This window comes from Bubalus bubalis, chromosome 3 (genome assembly GCF_019923935.1).
Source record: "Bubalus bubalis isolate 160015118507 breed Murrah chromosome 3, NDDB_SH_1, whole genome shotgun sequence".
Lineage (NCBI taxonomy): Eukaryota > Metazoa > Chordata > Mammalia > Artiodactyla > Bovidae > Bubalus > Bubalus bubalis.
The window spans coordinates 18,856,745-18,869,336 of record NC_059159.1 but is presented as its reverse complement, the minus strand read 5'-3'; the positions used below and the strand labels follow the sequence as shown (position 1 = coordinate 18,869,336).

At 35.8% G+C, this 12,592-nt stretch overlaps 1 protein-coding gene across 9 annotated transcripts in view; it reads right to left on the bottom strand.

The window, feature by feature from the left end:
• GPATCH8 (G-patch domain containing 8) overlaps positions 1–12,592 on the bottom strand; it is a 95,329-nt gene that overhangs the window by 11,158 nt on the left and 71,579 nt on the right. For 8 of the 9 annotated variants that reach the window (XM_044938890.2, XM_025279979.3, XM_025279981.3 and 5 more), the window contains 2 exons: positions 10,080–10,116; positions 973–1,022 (listed from right to left, as the gene is read on the bottom strand). The exons of the other annotated variant lie outside the window; for it this stretch is intronic. In XM_044938890.2, coding sequence (XP_044794825.1) covers positions 973–1,022; positions 10,080–10,116 — 87 coding nt within the window. The remainder of the gene's footprint in view (positions 1–972; positions 1,023–10,079; positions 10,117–12,592) is intronic. 9 annotated transcript variants of the gene reach the window in all.

The window sequence follows — 12,592 nt, the reverse complement described above, 5'->3', positions numbered from 1 at the left end:
GTATCTGCATTCCTAATTAGGACAGCATACCATTTGCTTTATTGGCCAAAATTAAATAATTTCAGAAGCAACAAACAAATTTTAGAACACTAGGAGAAAAGAAAAGGGACTATTTAATCACCTGCTCTTTCAGGATGCAAAACTAGACAAATAGAATATGAGTTAAACTGTAATAACACAAGCCAAAGAGAACAGAAAGGGGTTAAGCCAGTACAGAAAATTACCCAGGTGTAAGATCTTAAAAAGCAATGTACAGCTTACATGGGAAGGTTATCTGAATCAGACTAACAAATAGAAAGCCTACTTTGCTTTCACCATTAAAAGGTGCTATTCTTTTCATCATGAACAGTTTTCCTGTGAATTAATCAAACCGTCTTCTAATGCTTGCATGTTCAGAGCTCACCAGTCTGACCACTTTCATCTGGTCAGTCTGCTGAAATTAGAAAGTAATAGGTGTGGCTTTTCATTCCTTCATGGCCCCAAGAGGAACCACCAGGGAATGAGATGGGAGAATAGATAAGCCAAAGAATTTATTACTTAAAATCCTGATGAAAGAATGGGTCTTTTATTCTCAGAAGATACTATACATAATTATCCTTAAAACAAAAACAACAACCAGAAAATAACAACAGTGTTATGACACACTGATGACAAGAATCCAGACATGTCTATCTGCAGTGAAGACAGGACTAAAATTAGTTTCAACACACTAGATAATATAAAAGCAAACAAACCAAAACAAAACACATACATTAACCTATGCTTTTTACAACAGCATTGAGAAAAGGAATTTGACCCAATATAAAGTGGACATTGCTTTGTGGAAAGGCATGATGCTGAACAGACAGAGGAATTTTCTTATCTAATATTTATGAAATGTGTTTTGAGTATTTTTGAATTGGGAGAGGGAAAGGGTGGAAAGACACACACAGAAAAAGATATACAGCTAAAGACACTAGTAGAAAAACTCACTCTTGTGATCTGGGCTCCCAAATTAGAAGGATTTGCTTTCAATACATCAGCTGAAAATGTCACATCACAAAGAAAAAAAAAGTAAAAAATAAAACAAGAGTGGAAGAGAAAAAAAATAAAGCAAGCATTACTACACAAGCTCTCTTAGTGACTCTGCAAACTATTATACTGAACAATCAGGGTCAAAGCCATCAACTCTAAAACGTTTGAGTAGAGGGAAGCACCTGCACAAAACATGTATGTGTACATACACACAGACTGACACAGTAATAATCCCTTCTAGATACATGGAACTGTCTCCATTCCTTTAGGAAAAATGGTTACAGAACTTCAGGAGAGACCACTGCGGTCTACAAGTAGTTAAGTCTTATTTACCTTTATTTGGGGGATGTTCAAGTAACCGACGGCTGGCAAAATTGTTTTACTGAGGCTGGCTACTCAGAATTAAGCTTTTTATAAAAAACACTTCAAGATGAAGGAGCAACTATTTTAAATAAACATGAATTCCAAATTCCCCCTTCCAAGGAGAATGGGGCACGGAGAGTCTATCAGGTCTACTGAATGATTATTTTAGACCACAAACCTAGTTTTTTTCCTGACCCAAACACTTAACAGACTCTCTGGCCAAGATAAATAAAATGTCATATTTCTTCTCATTTCTACTGTTTTTTCTCCAGCCACCTCATAGGCCTGGAAAAATCTCCCCACACCCAGTCATTCCTTTCCCTCTTACACTTTTAGGAGTTATTTCCCAAACTAAAGGACCCTGTCTAAAAGAATGAGCATTTTATCAAAGTCTTGAGTCTCCAGGCCAAGTCAATGATTTCCAGTCATTCAGCAGCCACTTGGTACAAACTTGAAATTCAAGGGACAGACTATTTCCACATCATCCTGAACACATCCCATCTCAAATTCCCACCCACCACAATAATTAGAAGTAGGGAAGGAAGAAAATAGGATGATATCAATAAAACAAGTGCAAATCCCAATCCTATACAAGGTATAGGCAACACTCCTATATCACCTCTATAAACTCTATGTTCAAGTCTGCGGTTTTAAAAAGACAATTTGGAACCCTAGAATTTTAACTCAAATCTTAAAGACAAGACTTGGCAACTTTCCCAAACCCAAAATGTCTATTTGAGGTGTCTCTTAGATAAGGGTGTTCCGATGGTAAAAAATGGATTCCTAAACCCAAGTCTCTTCTTTCTATTCAAGGTCAAACTGAATTCCCCTCACAAAGTTTCTATTGATCTCTACATAAGACGGGATTCTTTTTCTTTCTGAACTGTCTTACTAGCACTTTGTTACAGTGCTCACCTAGCAACCATCATTTTGTCTGGCTACTTATTCCTGTCTTTCAGAAGGGCAGTATGTATAAAATTTCAGTTTCACCTCTCTGAACTCAAAATCCCTCATTAGAAAAACAGGGCTATATAGCAATAGACTAACAAGATTAAGTGTCAAAATAAATACATGTAAAGCATTTTTTATGTCTAAATTGTTCAATTCTGCCCCTTCCCCTGTATTTGGGGCAGGAACTTTGGCTTATCTTTATAATCAACCCTGCATTGTTAAGGAGCAGCACTAAACCCACAGACTGCATCTGGTAAGTGGCTGGTGAATAATTTGGCTTAAAACACTGGATCCTTGATTTTCAACAATTTCTTTTTGTTATCATCCGTAGGAAAGTTTGGTAAGAAATATTTTCCTATATTTACTAGAGACATATGCTAAGTCCCTTCAGTCGTGTTCAACTCTGTGCGACCCCATAGACGGCAGCCCACCAGGCTTCCCTGTCCCTGGGATTCTCCAGGCAAGAACACTGGAGTGGGTTGCCATTTCCTTCTCCAGTGCATGAAAGTGAAAAGTTAAAGTGAAGTTGCTCAGTCGTGTCTGACCCTCAGCGACCCCATGGACTGCTGGCCTCCAGGCTCCTCCATCCACGGGATTTTCCAGGCAAGAGTACTGGAGTGGGGTGCCATTGCCTTCTCTGGCTAGAGACATAGTCAAGTTAAATAACATAATTTTCCTAGGTATTACTATTATATAGTAAGGAAGTCTTACTCTTTTTTTTGTCTGGACAAACTGCTTGGCATGTAGAAGGTTAAGTTCCCCAGTCAGGGTTTGAATCCAGGCACTGGCAGTGAAAGTGCCAAGTCCTAACCACTGCATTGCCAGGGAATTCTCATAAATCTCATTCTTTAGAGAACCAAAAGGTCAGAATTTTAAGCCCCTTAACTTCTGAACAGAATTGGACCAATGGCAAAAAAAGGTATTGACCAGAAACTTCTCAATTTTCAATCTAAAAAGTAATTTTTTATAAAGGTATAAGACCCTAATTCAGAGTCAGTTTTCCGAAGTTGCCTATTTTATTTCAAAAGGCTACCAAGCTTAGCTCATTTGTCACTAAATACCCACATGAAATTCTCCCTGTGACCTGTACTTTTACTTTCCACTTGAATTCTGAGGGGAACTCAACTTTAGATAACTTTTTCTAAACAAGAATAAAGGAGCAACATACCTGTCTGTCAAAGAAGACAGAGTTGCAGTAAGGAAACCAAAAAGTACAGATGTGTCATCAATCCAAAACTATTTTCAAAGGCTGAGCAAATTCCATACTGTACACACAAAGTCAAGTTAAAACCTTCAAACTAGCACACAGTCTAATGTGAATGGATCTAATTAATCATTTAGGTGACTCCAAAGCTACTATGTCCTATATATTATCTCTGAAAATTATAAAGTATAATTTCTGAAGAAAATTGCGAATAAATTTATGTATTTATTGAACTATTAATGTTTATTAATATAAATTTAAGCCATATAACACAATTTTAGCTGGAAAATATCTGATTCAAAGGAAAGGAGACCAAATCCCATTCATAATGAAAGGGTTTGAAGATCCTGTTTTTCTAAAAAATCAACAACAAATGTCCAAAAAAGTATATACACTTGCGGCAGGAAACATAATTTCTCATTGATTTCAATCACATGGTAGCTGGCATTTCCATTAAATTTCCCAAAAGACCAGTAGAGGGACGAACTTAACAAATAACCCAGCACTTAAAATATCCATCCACAGTTGGGCTAAAGACCACTTCAAATGTAAATGACATTTCCAGTTCTTAAAACCAGCTAAACCACAGTGTACTGGCAGAAAAATATCTGCTCCAGACACAAAATCCTGCTCTATCTTTCAACTCTGAACAATTAAACCAAGGAACTGAGAATCTGGTATATCTTACCAGGTTTTTAGTGCAGGTGATAAACTTGCCCTCGTTATTAATAATGTGGAGTGTCAACAGTAAGGAGTGGTGATGTATGTGAGCCAGGAATGAATGAGCCACAGACTTCTGCACACTGTTTTCCCTACCAACAAAAGATAGTAACGACCTCAATCTAATAAAATACTTTTTATATCTTTTGATGCTACACTTCTCTCTTGAACCACAACAAAATTTGATGCTAGAAGCTTATATTTGATTGAGTATACTTCACTAGGAATAAATCTATTATCTTTCTCAAGTATTTAAAATCTATTATTGCACTTTAAATAATAAAACCGTTATTTCCATGTGAAGAGAATTTCAGGCATTAGAAAATAGGCAGAGAGTATTTTCTATTGCCACTAAACATCCTATGTTCCAATATACATGCAATTCTAAAGAGAAACTGAATTCTATCTCTTTGGGGTCAGAAGATTATCTGTGATTTCTTTCTCTCACCAGACAGCAATCCCTCTCTCCAAGGAGACAGACTGCTCTTAGTCTTCCTTCATAACTAACCCTCCAACACACACACCTTATCTATGGTACAGGAGACTTCATGAACATAGATGGAAAATAGTGAGCAAAGCAGCAGTGGTTGTTTGTAACTCAATCTGTTTTTCTGCCCAAACATAATCCAGCCTTTTTTGAGCTTCAACTACTCCCTTTCCATTATGTCAACGATCCCACATACCCCTAAATCCATGGCTCTTCTCCCCACTGTTCCCAGCCTCTCTCCAATGACAGAACATTAATGAGGAATGTCTCTCCTCTCCCAAACCGGAGCAGTCATGCTGCAGTTACTTGGCCAATTCAAGATTCAGTGTGTGTGATGCCTCTGGATGAGCCAGTCCAGGAAATCACTGTGCAGTGAGGGAGGGAAAAGACCAGCAGAGAACACAGAGAGCCTCAGCAGTAAACCACTCAGGGAAAAACGATTCAAGTTGAAGGGTTAAGGAAATCCAAGTTACTGGGCATTAGGTGTAAATTCCTCTTTTAGCACGTGCATATCAGTAAGTGATGAAAATGAGTTTTATTCAGTAACATAGAAACCCAAATGTTTTGTAACAGAAAACTAAAACTAATGCTGATTACAGATACTGAAAAAAGTCAGAGGGGAAAGAGATAAGTATACATTTTTTGGGGGCTAAGTAACTGTAATTCTAATTAGTCATTTATGGCAATACTTAATTTGTGCACAATTACTCTGAAACACAGTAACTTAATATCATTTGGTGAATGTCAAATTAATCTGTCATAAAATCACGGCATTATATTTATGTTCTGAAATTCAGCAAAAGCCTTAAAAGTATGGTATTAACAGCATCATGTATATACTACTTTAAGGTATTTTCCACACATCCATACCTAAACACACACACACATATCTATGTACATGAAGTCACCATCATCACTACTAAAAGTTAACTTTGATAATGAAGTTTTAAAAAATAATTCTATTAATATGTATTTCATATATCATAAAATTAATCCATTTAAAGTGTAAAATTTAGTGGGTTTATTAGTATATTTTCAGAGTTGTACCACCAGCAGCACTAATTTTAGAATATTTCCATTATCCCCAAAGGAAAACCCAACCACTAGCATTCATTCCTCACTGTCCCTTGCTACCCGATGTGTGGAAACCTAAACTGTATTACCCATAGATTTGCTTATTCTAAACTTCTCATATAAACAAAATCATACAATGTAAGGTTTTTTTGTGACTGGCTTCTTCCACTTAGCATAATATTTTCAAGATTCATGCATGCTGTATTTATCAGTAAGTCATTCTATTTTATTGCTGAATAACATTTCATTGTATGACTGCCACATCTTGTATATCCATCACTTAATGGATATTTCAGTTGTTTCCACTTTTTGGTCATGATGAATAGTGTTGCTGTAAACAAACCTGTACAAGTTTTCGTGTGGACGTATTTTTATTTCTCTTGAGTACATATCGGTCATATGGTAGCTTTATATTTAACATTCTGAGGAACTATCAACTGTTTTCCACAGTGGCTGCACCATTTTATTACCCCTCTAGCAGTGTAGAAAAGTTCTAATTTCTTCATATCTTTTCTAGCGCTTACTGTATTTCTTTCATTTTGGCAACCTAAGTAGGTGTGAAATGGTATACCATTGTGGTTTTGCAGATAACAAGTTTTAAGAATATCTATGTAATTCTCGAGATCATATCTGAAAACAAAGATTTGCCCTCTATGTAACATTTGAAGGAGCATAATTCAGAAGAGCTGCTTAGGCCCAAAGCAAATGAAACAGCAACATCCTAGTTCAGAGTTCTCTTTTCAGTAATATTGTTCATAAACTTATCATTCCTGAAGTTGCTTTAACTTTTCAGATTACAACAGAACATATAGCCTCATATGCCAGAATCTCCCATGGTGCATCACTGTGAAGAATGTATGTGTACAGGAGCAGAAAACCAGCTGAAAGCTACAGAATGTAAATAAGGCAGAATCACTTTTATTCACTTTGGAACTGAGTGCCAAAAGGAAGAACAGAGTTAGAAATACATACTAACAGTATTAAAATACAGGGTTTACCAGCAACCTTAGCGCCGAAAACGTCTGCTTAGGGTTACCCCTGATCACAAAAGCAGACAGCTTCCCTGAACAGACACAGAGTTTTCCAAGATTAACTATGCTGTGATAGCAGGGTTTAAGGAGTCTATTTTCAACAAAAGCAGAGGTGGTGGGTAAGATTTAACAGGTGAAAAGGCTCAAATCATGCTCAATTTTTGGGAGACTGGCCAAATGAAGTCACTCTTTTATTAACTAGAACAGTCCCAAAGAAAAGAGCATCCACAGCAATACAAAACACAACCGAACCTAAAATTTTCACCTCTCTGCTGTAGGTTATTAAATTACAACTACAATATGCTTAAGTTCTGAGATACATTCCTCTCTCATCACATTTGCTTTTGCTTCTCAGAGAAAAATCTCTTCAGAAGTGAACTGTGCTCTTTAAGTCAATATTTATAAAGCTTTGGCATTCATAAATACTTTATGATTTTCTTAACCTTTTTCACATTTTTACAATAATCAATTTATTATTTTTCTAATTTATAATTTTCTATCAACACTTCAAATATACAGCAGCTATGAAATATCTTCATGGTAGCTAATCTTAGTGGTTTCACTTAGAATGATCTTTTTCATTTTACTTTAGTCCAAGAATTATCTTTTCTCACCTTGCCTTTTTAGTTTTGTTTTTATTGATACTTTTCTGTGTCCCATCCACCGTGACCCCTGCACTAAATATAAGTTGCACTGAAAAAGGAATACAGTTACATTTCATATCTGCAGTGGTCTTGCCAGAGGTTCAACTGGCTTTGGTATGCTTACTGTCCTGATGTAGGAAGTGCCAAGCATAGAGGATTGAATGTATCTTGGCAAAAACTGGACCAGTAAGTAGTGAAATTTCAAGTGGAGAGTACACCAAACTTGAATGAAGCCCATGTGAAGTCCAAAAATGATCATTCCTTCCATCACCAATTTCTCAGAAAATACTTCAATTCAGAACCTATTTTATTTTTGAGAGATGAGGAAAACTCTGAACATTTCTGTTTTTTGGTACACATTACCAGGTGCTATAGTTAACTAAGAGCAAGCAATGCTGTCAGAAAGTCAACAGCTTAGACAAAGTTAATTTAAATCATGTAGTAGTTACAGATTCTACTCTGTATAGTTCAGAATAGAGAAGTCACTAATACCTGTTACAGGCTTAAATGGTTTAGTAATTTAATTTAGTTCAGTCATTTACAAAGTCCAGGAAACCATTATTTTTACAGCTAAAACAGACCTTGGTATTTCTTTTTTTTTTTTTTTAAAGTAGAACAGTACAGGGGTTTTCATACTGAAGCTATTTTAGCAGGAAGAAGAGGCAGGCTGAAAGCATTCTTTACTCTGATGGAGATATTGATTCTATGAACAAGTTCAAGCAATTTCTCAAGGTTGCTTTACAGTACCAGATTTTGATAACTGGATCGTACTACCACATGGTTTTGAAACTGCAAGGAAGTTACACAAACACTAACTAAGCAGGAACAAGCAGGCGTCTTTTCAATGTGCTACTTTCCTAGCATCAACTACAACCTGTGGAAGCTTGTGTGGAGGTGAGGGAAAGGTATAGTCCTGGGTCACAAACTCAAAAATGTTTATAGCGGGATTTGGCAGGTATCACAGGTTGATGTAAGAGAGAAGATGAAGTGGAAATCATATATATATAATTGGAGAAGGAGCACATGCGTTTCTAAAGAGAAGGTAAGCTTTCAGCTTTAGCCAACTGTTACGTTGATTATGTAGGCCCAATGTTCTCAGAAGCTTCAATTTTTCAAGATAAGTCAAAACCTGAATTATGTAACATCTCATTTAAAAATGTTGGGAATCAACTGAAATTAAAGGAGAAAAAACTACCACCACAAATACCAGACAAACACAGTTGATCCTTGAATAACATGGGTTTGAATTGTGCAGATCCACTGATATGTGGACTTTCTTCAATAGTAAATACTACAGTACAATAATAAATATTACAGTACTACAGATCTGGGGTTGGTTGAATCCACAGATATGGAACCATCCAAAGGGAGAGAAATTTCAGATATGAAGGGCCAACAACAAATCATACTCAGATTTTCGACTGAATGGAGGGTTGGCACCGCTAACCCTATGTTGTTCAAGGGTCAATTGTGCATGCATCTGGGGGAATTTGTGATCTCTAGTTTACGTACTGGAAGCTAGTGAGGAGGGCCCCTTAGTGGCACAAATAAAAGAGTAAGACTGGAAGAATCCTGAATGAGTAACAAGGCACTAAGAAAGCAAAACTAAAACATATCAGTGTTAAAATAATGCACCGACCACTGTGCTGCTACAAATTTACCTCTGGGAAAGAGACTATTCTTTGGAGTTTGGAATTTAAATCTTGCAAGGCTAAAGAAAATGGTTTCTACTGTATATCCATTAGCAGATATGTGTTTTTAAAAGCTATGCAAAATAAAAAGGCACAGAGGTAGAGATGGAAAAATGTTTTGCTTCACAGTCAACTTTAACTTTTATAACTAAGCCAACAAAGGCAGAAGATGAATACTAACGTTTATTGAACACTCATGCATATGAAACTTATATAAAAATGAACCACAGATTGGATTACCTCTTAAGAAAAGGAAGGCTTACCCTTGGAGATCTCAAAATGTACAAAATTATCACTATTAAAGAGTGTTAAACTGCTAAAAACAGCCAAAATGTCTAATTAGGATTTTCATCTCTGAAAATCAAGCTGGGTCTTAATACTTGCGTATTAATGACTCTCTTCACAAGATATCTTAGAAAACTGAGAAAAACTAGTGCATAGTGAGATGTACATAGCACCAAGGAGGTGGGGAGGATTACAAAAATCACCACAAATGAAGGTGACCAAATAGATCCTTTTTGAGACATTGTGTGTGTGTGCACGCAAAATTGCTTCAGTCGTCTCTAACTCTTCACGACCCTATGGACTATAGCCCACAAGGCTCCTCTGCTCATGGGATTCTCCAGGCAAGAATACTGGAGTGGATAGCCATTCTTCTCCAGAGGATCTTCCCAACCCAAGGATCAAACCCGTGTCTCTTATGTCTCCTGCATTGGCAGGCAGGTTCTTAACCACTAGCGATTATTTGTGCTTAATAAAGATAAGGGTGTGTTCAGGATCCTACCTATACTAGGAAGTTTACCACTAACATATAGATTATTTCTCTGGAAAGTTTTAATGGTGTAACTTTGACAGAAGATGCAAACTAGGGATTACTAATATAGGGTTGAAAGTACTTACCTATTATCTCAGATTCATAATAATCCTGTGTGCCTGCCTGGAAGACAAGACAGGGTGTCTATGATTTTAGAGCATAAATTTGGAAAATGGTAGGTCCATTTGTATGGTAAGTTCATGTCCATCAAAGAGGAATGAAAAATAGGACCTATCTCCTCCTCTTAGGAGTTATTTAGCTGTTTTGTACCAAGATCAATTAAAGTCTCCTTCGAAATCCTAAAGGCAGGAAAAAGAACTATAATAACAAACTTAGACTTCATCTGTTCTTTGTTTTATACCTAAGATGGGTTTTTGATTAAGATGAAGAAATCAACTTACATACATTCATTAATCATACCAGCTAGATTTTTTTGCCAGACCAGGAATCACAGATATATTCTATATTAATGGATAAGGTAATTCAATATAAGACATCCTTAATTTTTTACTTTCATTTTGATGATACTCTAAAACAGAGTAATACATGAATATATCTGAGATCACTGAGATGAAAACAGTATAAATGTTTACAACATAACTAGGGGCTTAAAATGACAGAAACTGGTCTGTATCAAACAAAGGTCACACAGTATCATGGGTACTTGAAAGTTTTTCAATAGTTCTAAGAGAACAGAGTTTCTCAACCTCAGCACTACTGATCAATATTCTGGGCCAGATTCTTTGTTACAAGGAGCTTTTCTGTGAACTGTAGGATGTTTAGCAGCACCCTTAGACTCTACTCACTAGGTGCCATTAACACCATCTCTCTTATTGTGATAATCAAAGATGTCTCCAGACATTGCCAAGTGTCCCCCGGGAGACAAAATCTCCCCAGGTGAAGAATCACAAAAGAAGAGAAAAGTGGTGAGAGAACTGAGTCCACACAAGGTGCACAAGAGAATAAATATGTGAAATTCAAATGAACCAGAGCTATAATAATTTTACTATTCTCAAACTGAGAGCACATCACTAAAAATCATCATCACTTTAATTGTTGTCAATGCGAATTTTATTAGTTTTGTAGTTATCTCAGATTTAATCTGCCAAACTGTTTTGCTCTGACAGAATTTTTTCCCGTTATATAAAGCAAGTCAACACATGATTCAAGTTTGAATCATACTTCCTCATTCATTTTTTTCTAAGAAAGGGAAGTCGAGAAACTTCTTATCAACTACAAATGTAATCTTTCTTAATGTTCTTTTGGTGTCTAAAGTTTCTTCTGGAGTCTTAATTTTTTAAAAAAAATTTATTTTATATTGGCGTATAGTTAATTTGTAATGCATTAGTTTTAAGTAAACAGCAAAATGATTTAGTTATACATATACATGTAACTATTCATTTATCAAATACAATTCTTAAAGAAATTTCTTAAAGAAATTCTCATGAGCCCAAAATAGTAGACATATATTTAGATGCTAAATGTCTTTGTTAACTCCAGAAAACAAAACAAAAACAAAAAACTCCCAAATTTGACTTACACACACACCGAAAAGCTGAGAAAAATTATTGGATACAATAATTTGGATGCAATAAATCGGATGCAACAGTCACTGTTACATTTGTCTTTCTTGATTCTTTGAAATAGTAAGGTAACTGCTAATATATCTTGTCCATATATATGCTCTCTAGTTTTCTCTTCCTTAGATCAAGCAGAGCTGACAATATATTAAAACAATGTCTAAAGTTGCATATAAAGTTGAAAAGTTGTCTTCCATACAACTCTATTAATGAAAGATTCTTAAATCTTAAACTGGTTAGGTGTGGTTAACTATGGAAAAGATTGCTGCAAAAAAGTGGAAGACCACAACTAGCTTATAAAGTATTCCTATGCTAGTAAAAGAAAACTTGGTCAAAGCTTGCCTTTTACGTGCACTGAAATGGTTGGTTGGAAAATGAAGCAAAGATTAGAAAAACGGTTCAAAATGTCTAGCTTATAAGAGCATTTCAGCAATGCTCATACATCTTACAAATTTATCAAATACAACCACTGTGCCCCCAAAGACCTGGCAAGTTTTGCTAAAGTCACCTACGATCAAATGTCTCAAAATTGTCCTACAGGTTTAAGGACTCATTTCCTTCTTCTAAAATTTCCCAAGGGAATTAATGCCACCTTCTTTATGCTGGTAACTAGTTAGGAATAATTTACTTTTCTAAATCAATGAATGGAAGAGAGAAAAAAGGCCATAAAGAAGGTGTAATTTGTTTTTCAGCAAGCTCTTCAACATGCAGCATCAGAATTTTTTGTTAAAGTTAAAATAGCATCTAACTTTATTTCTCTTTTCAAGATTTATCTATCTTCCAAGGTATACCAAGTAACAAAATGACTTACTGATAGGAAATACCCAACACAGCATGAATTCTTAGATAACAGAAGATGAAATGACCAAAGCCTGAGATAACTGTTCAAAGTTTAACAAGTTCAGGAACAGGGAGAACTGGAAAAAAGCTCCCAATGATCCTTAGCTGAATTATCAAACTAAATACAAATTTAGAAACCATTCAAAGCCAAAAATTTTATGCATGAAGCTCACAATTCT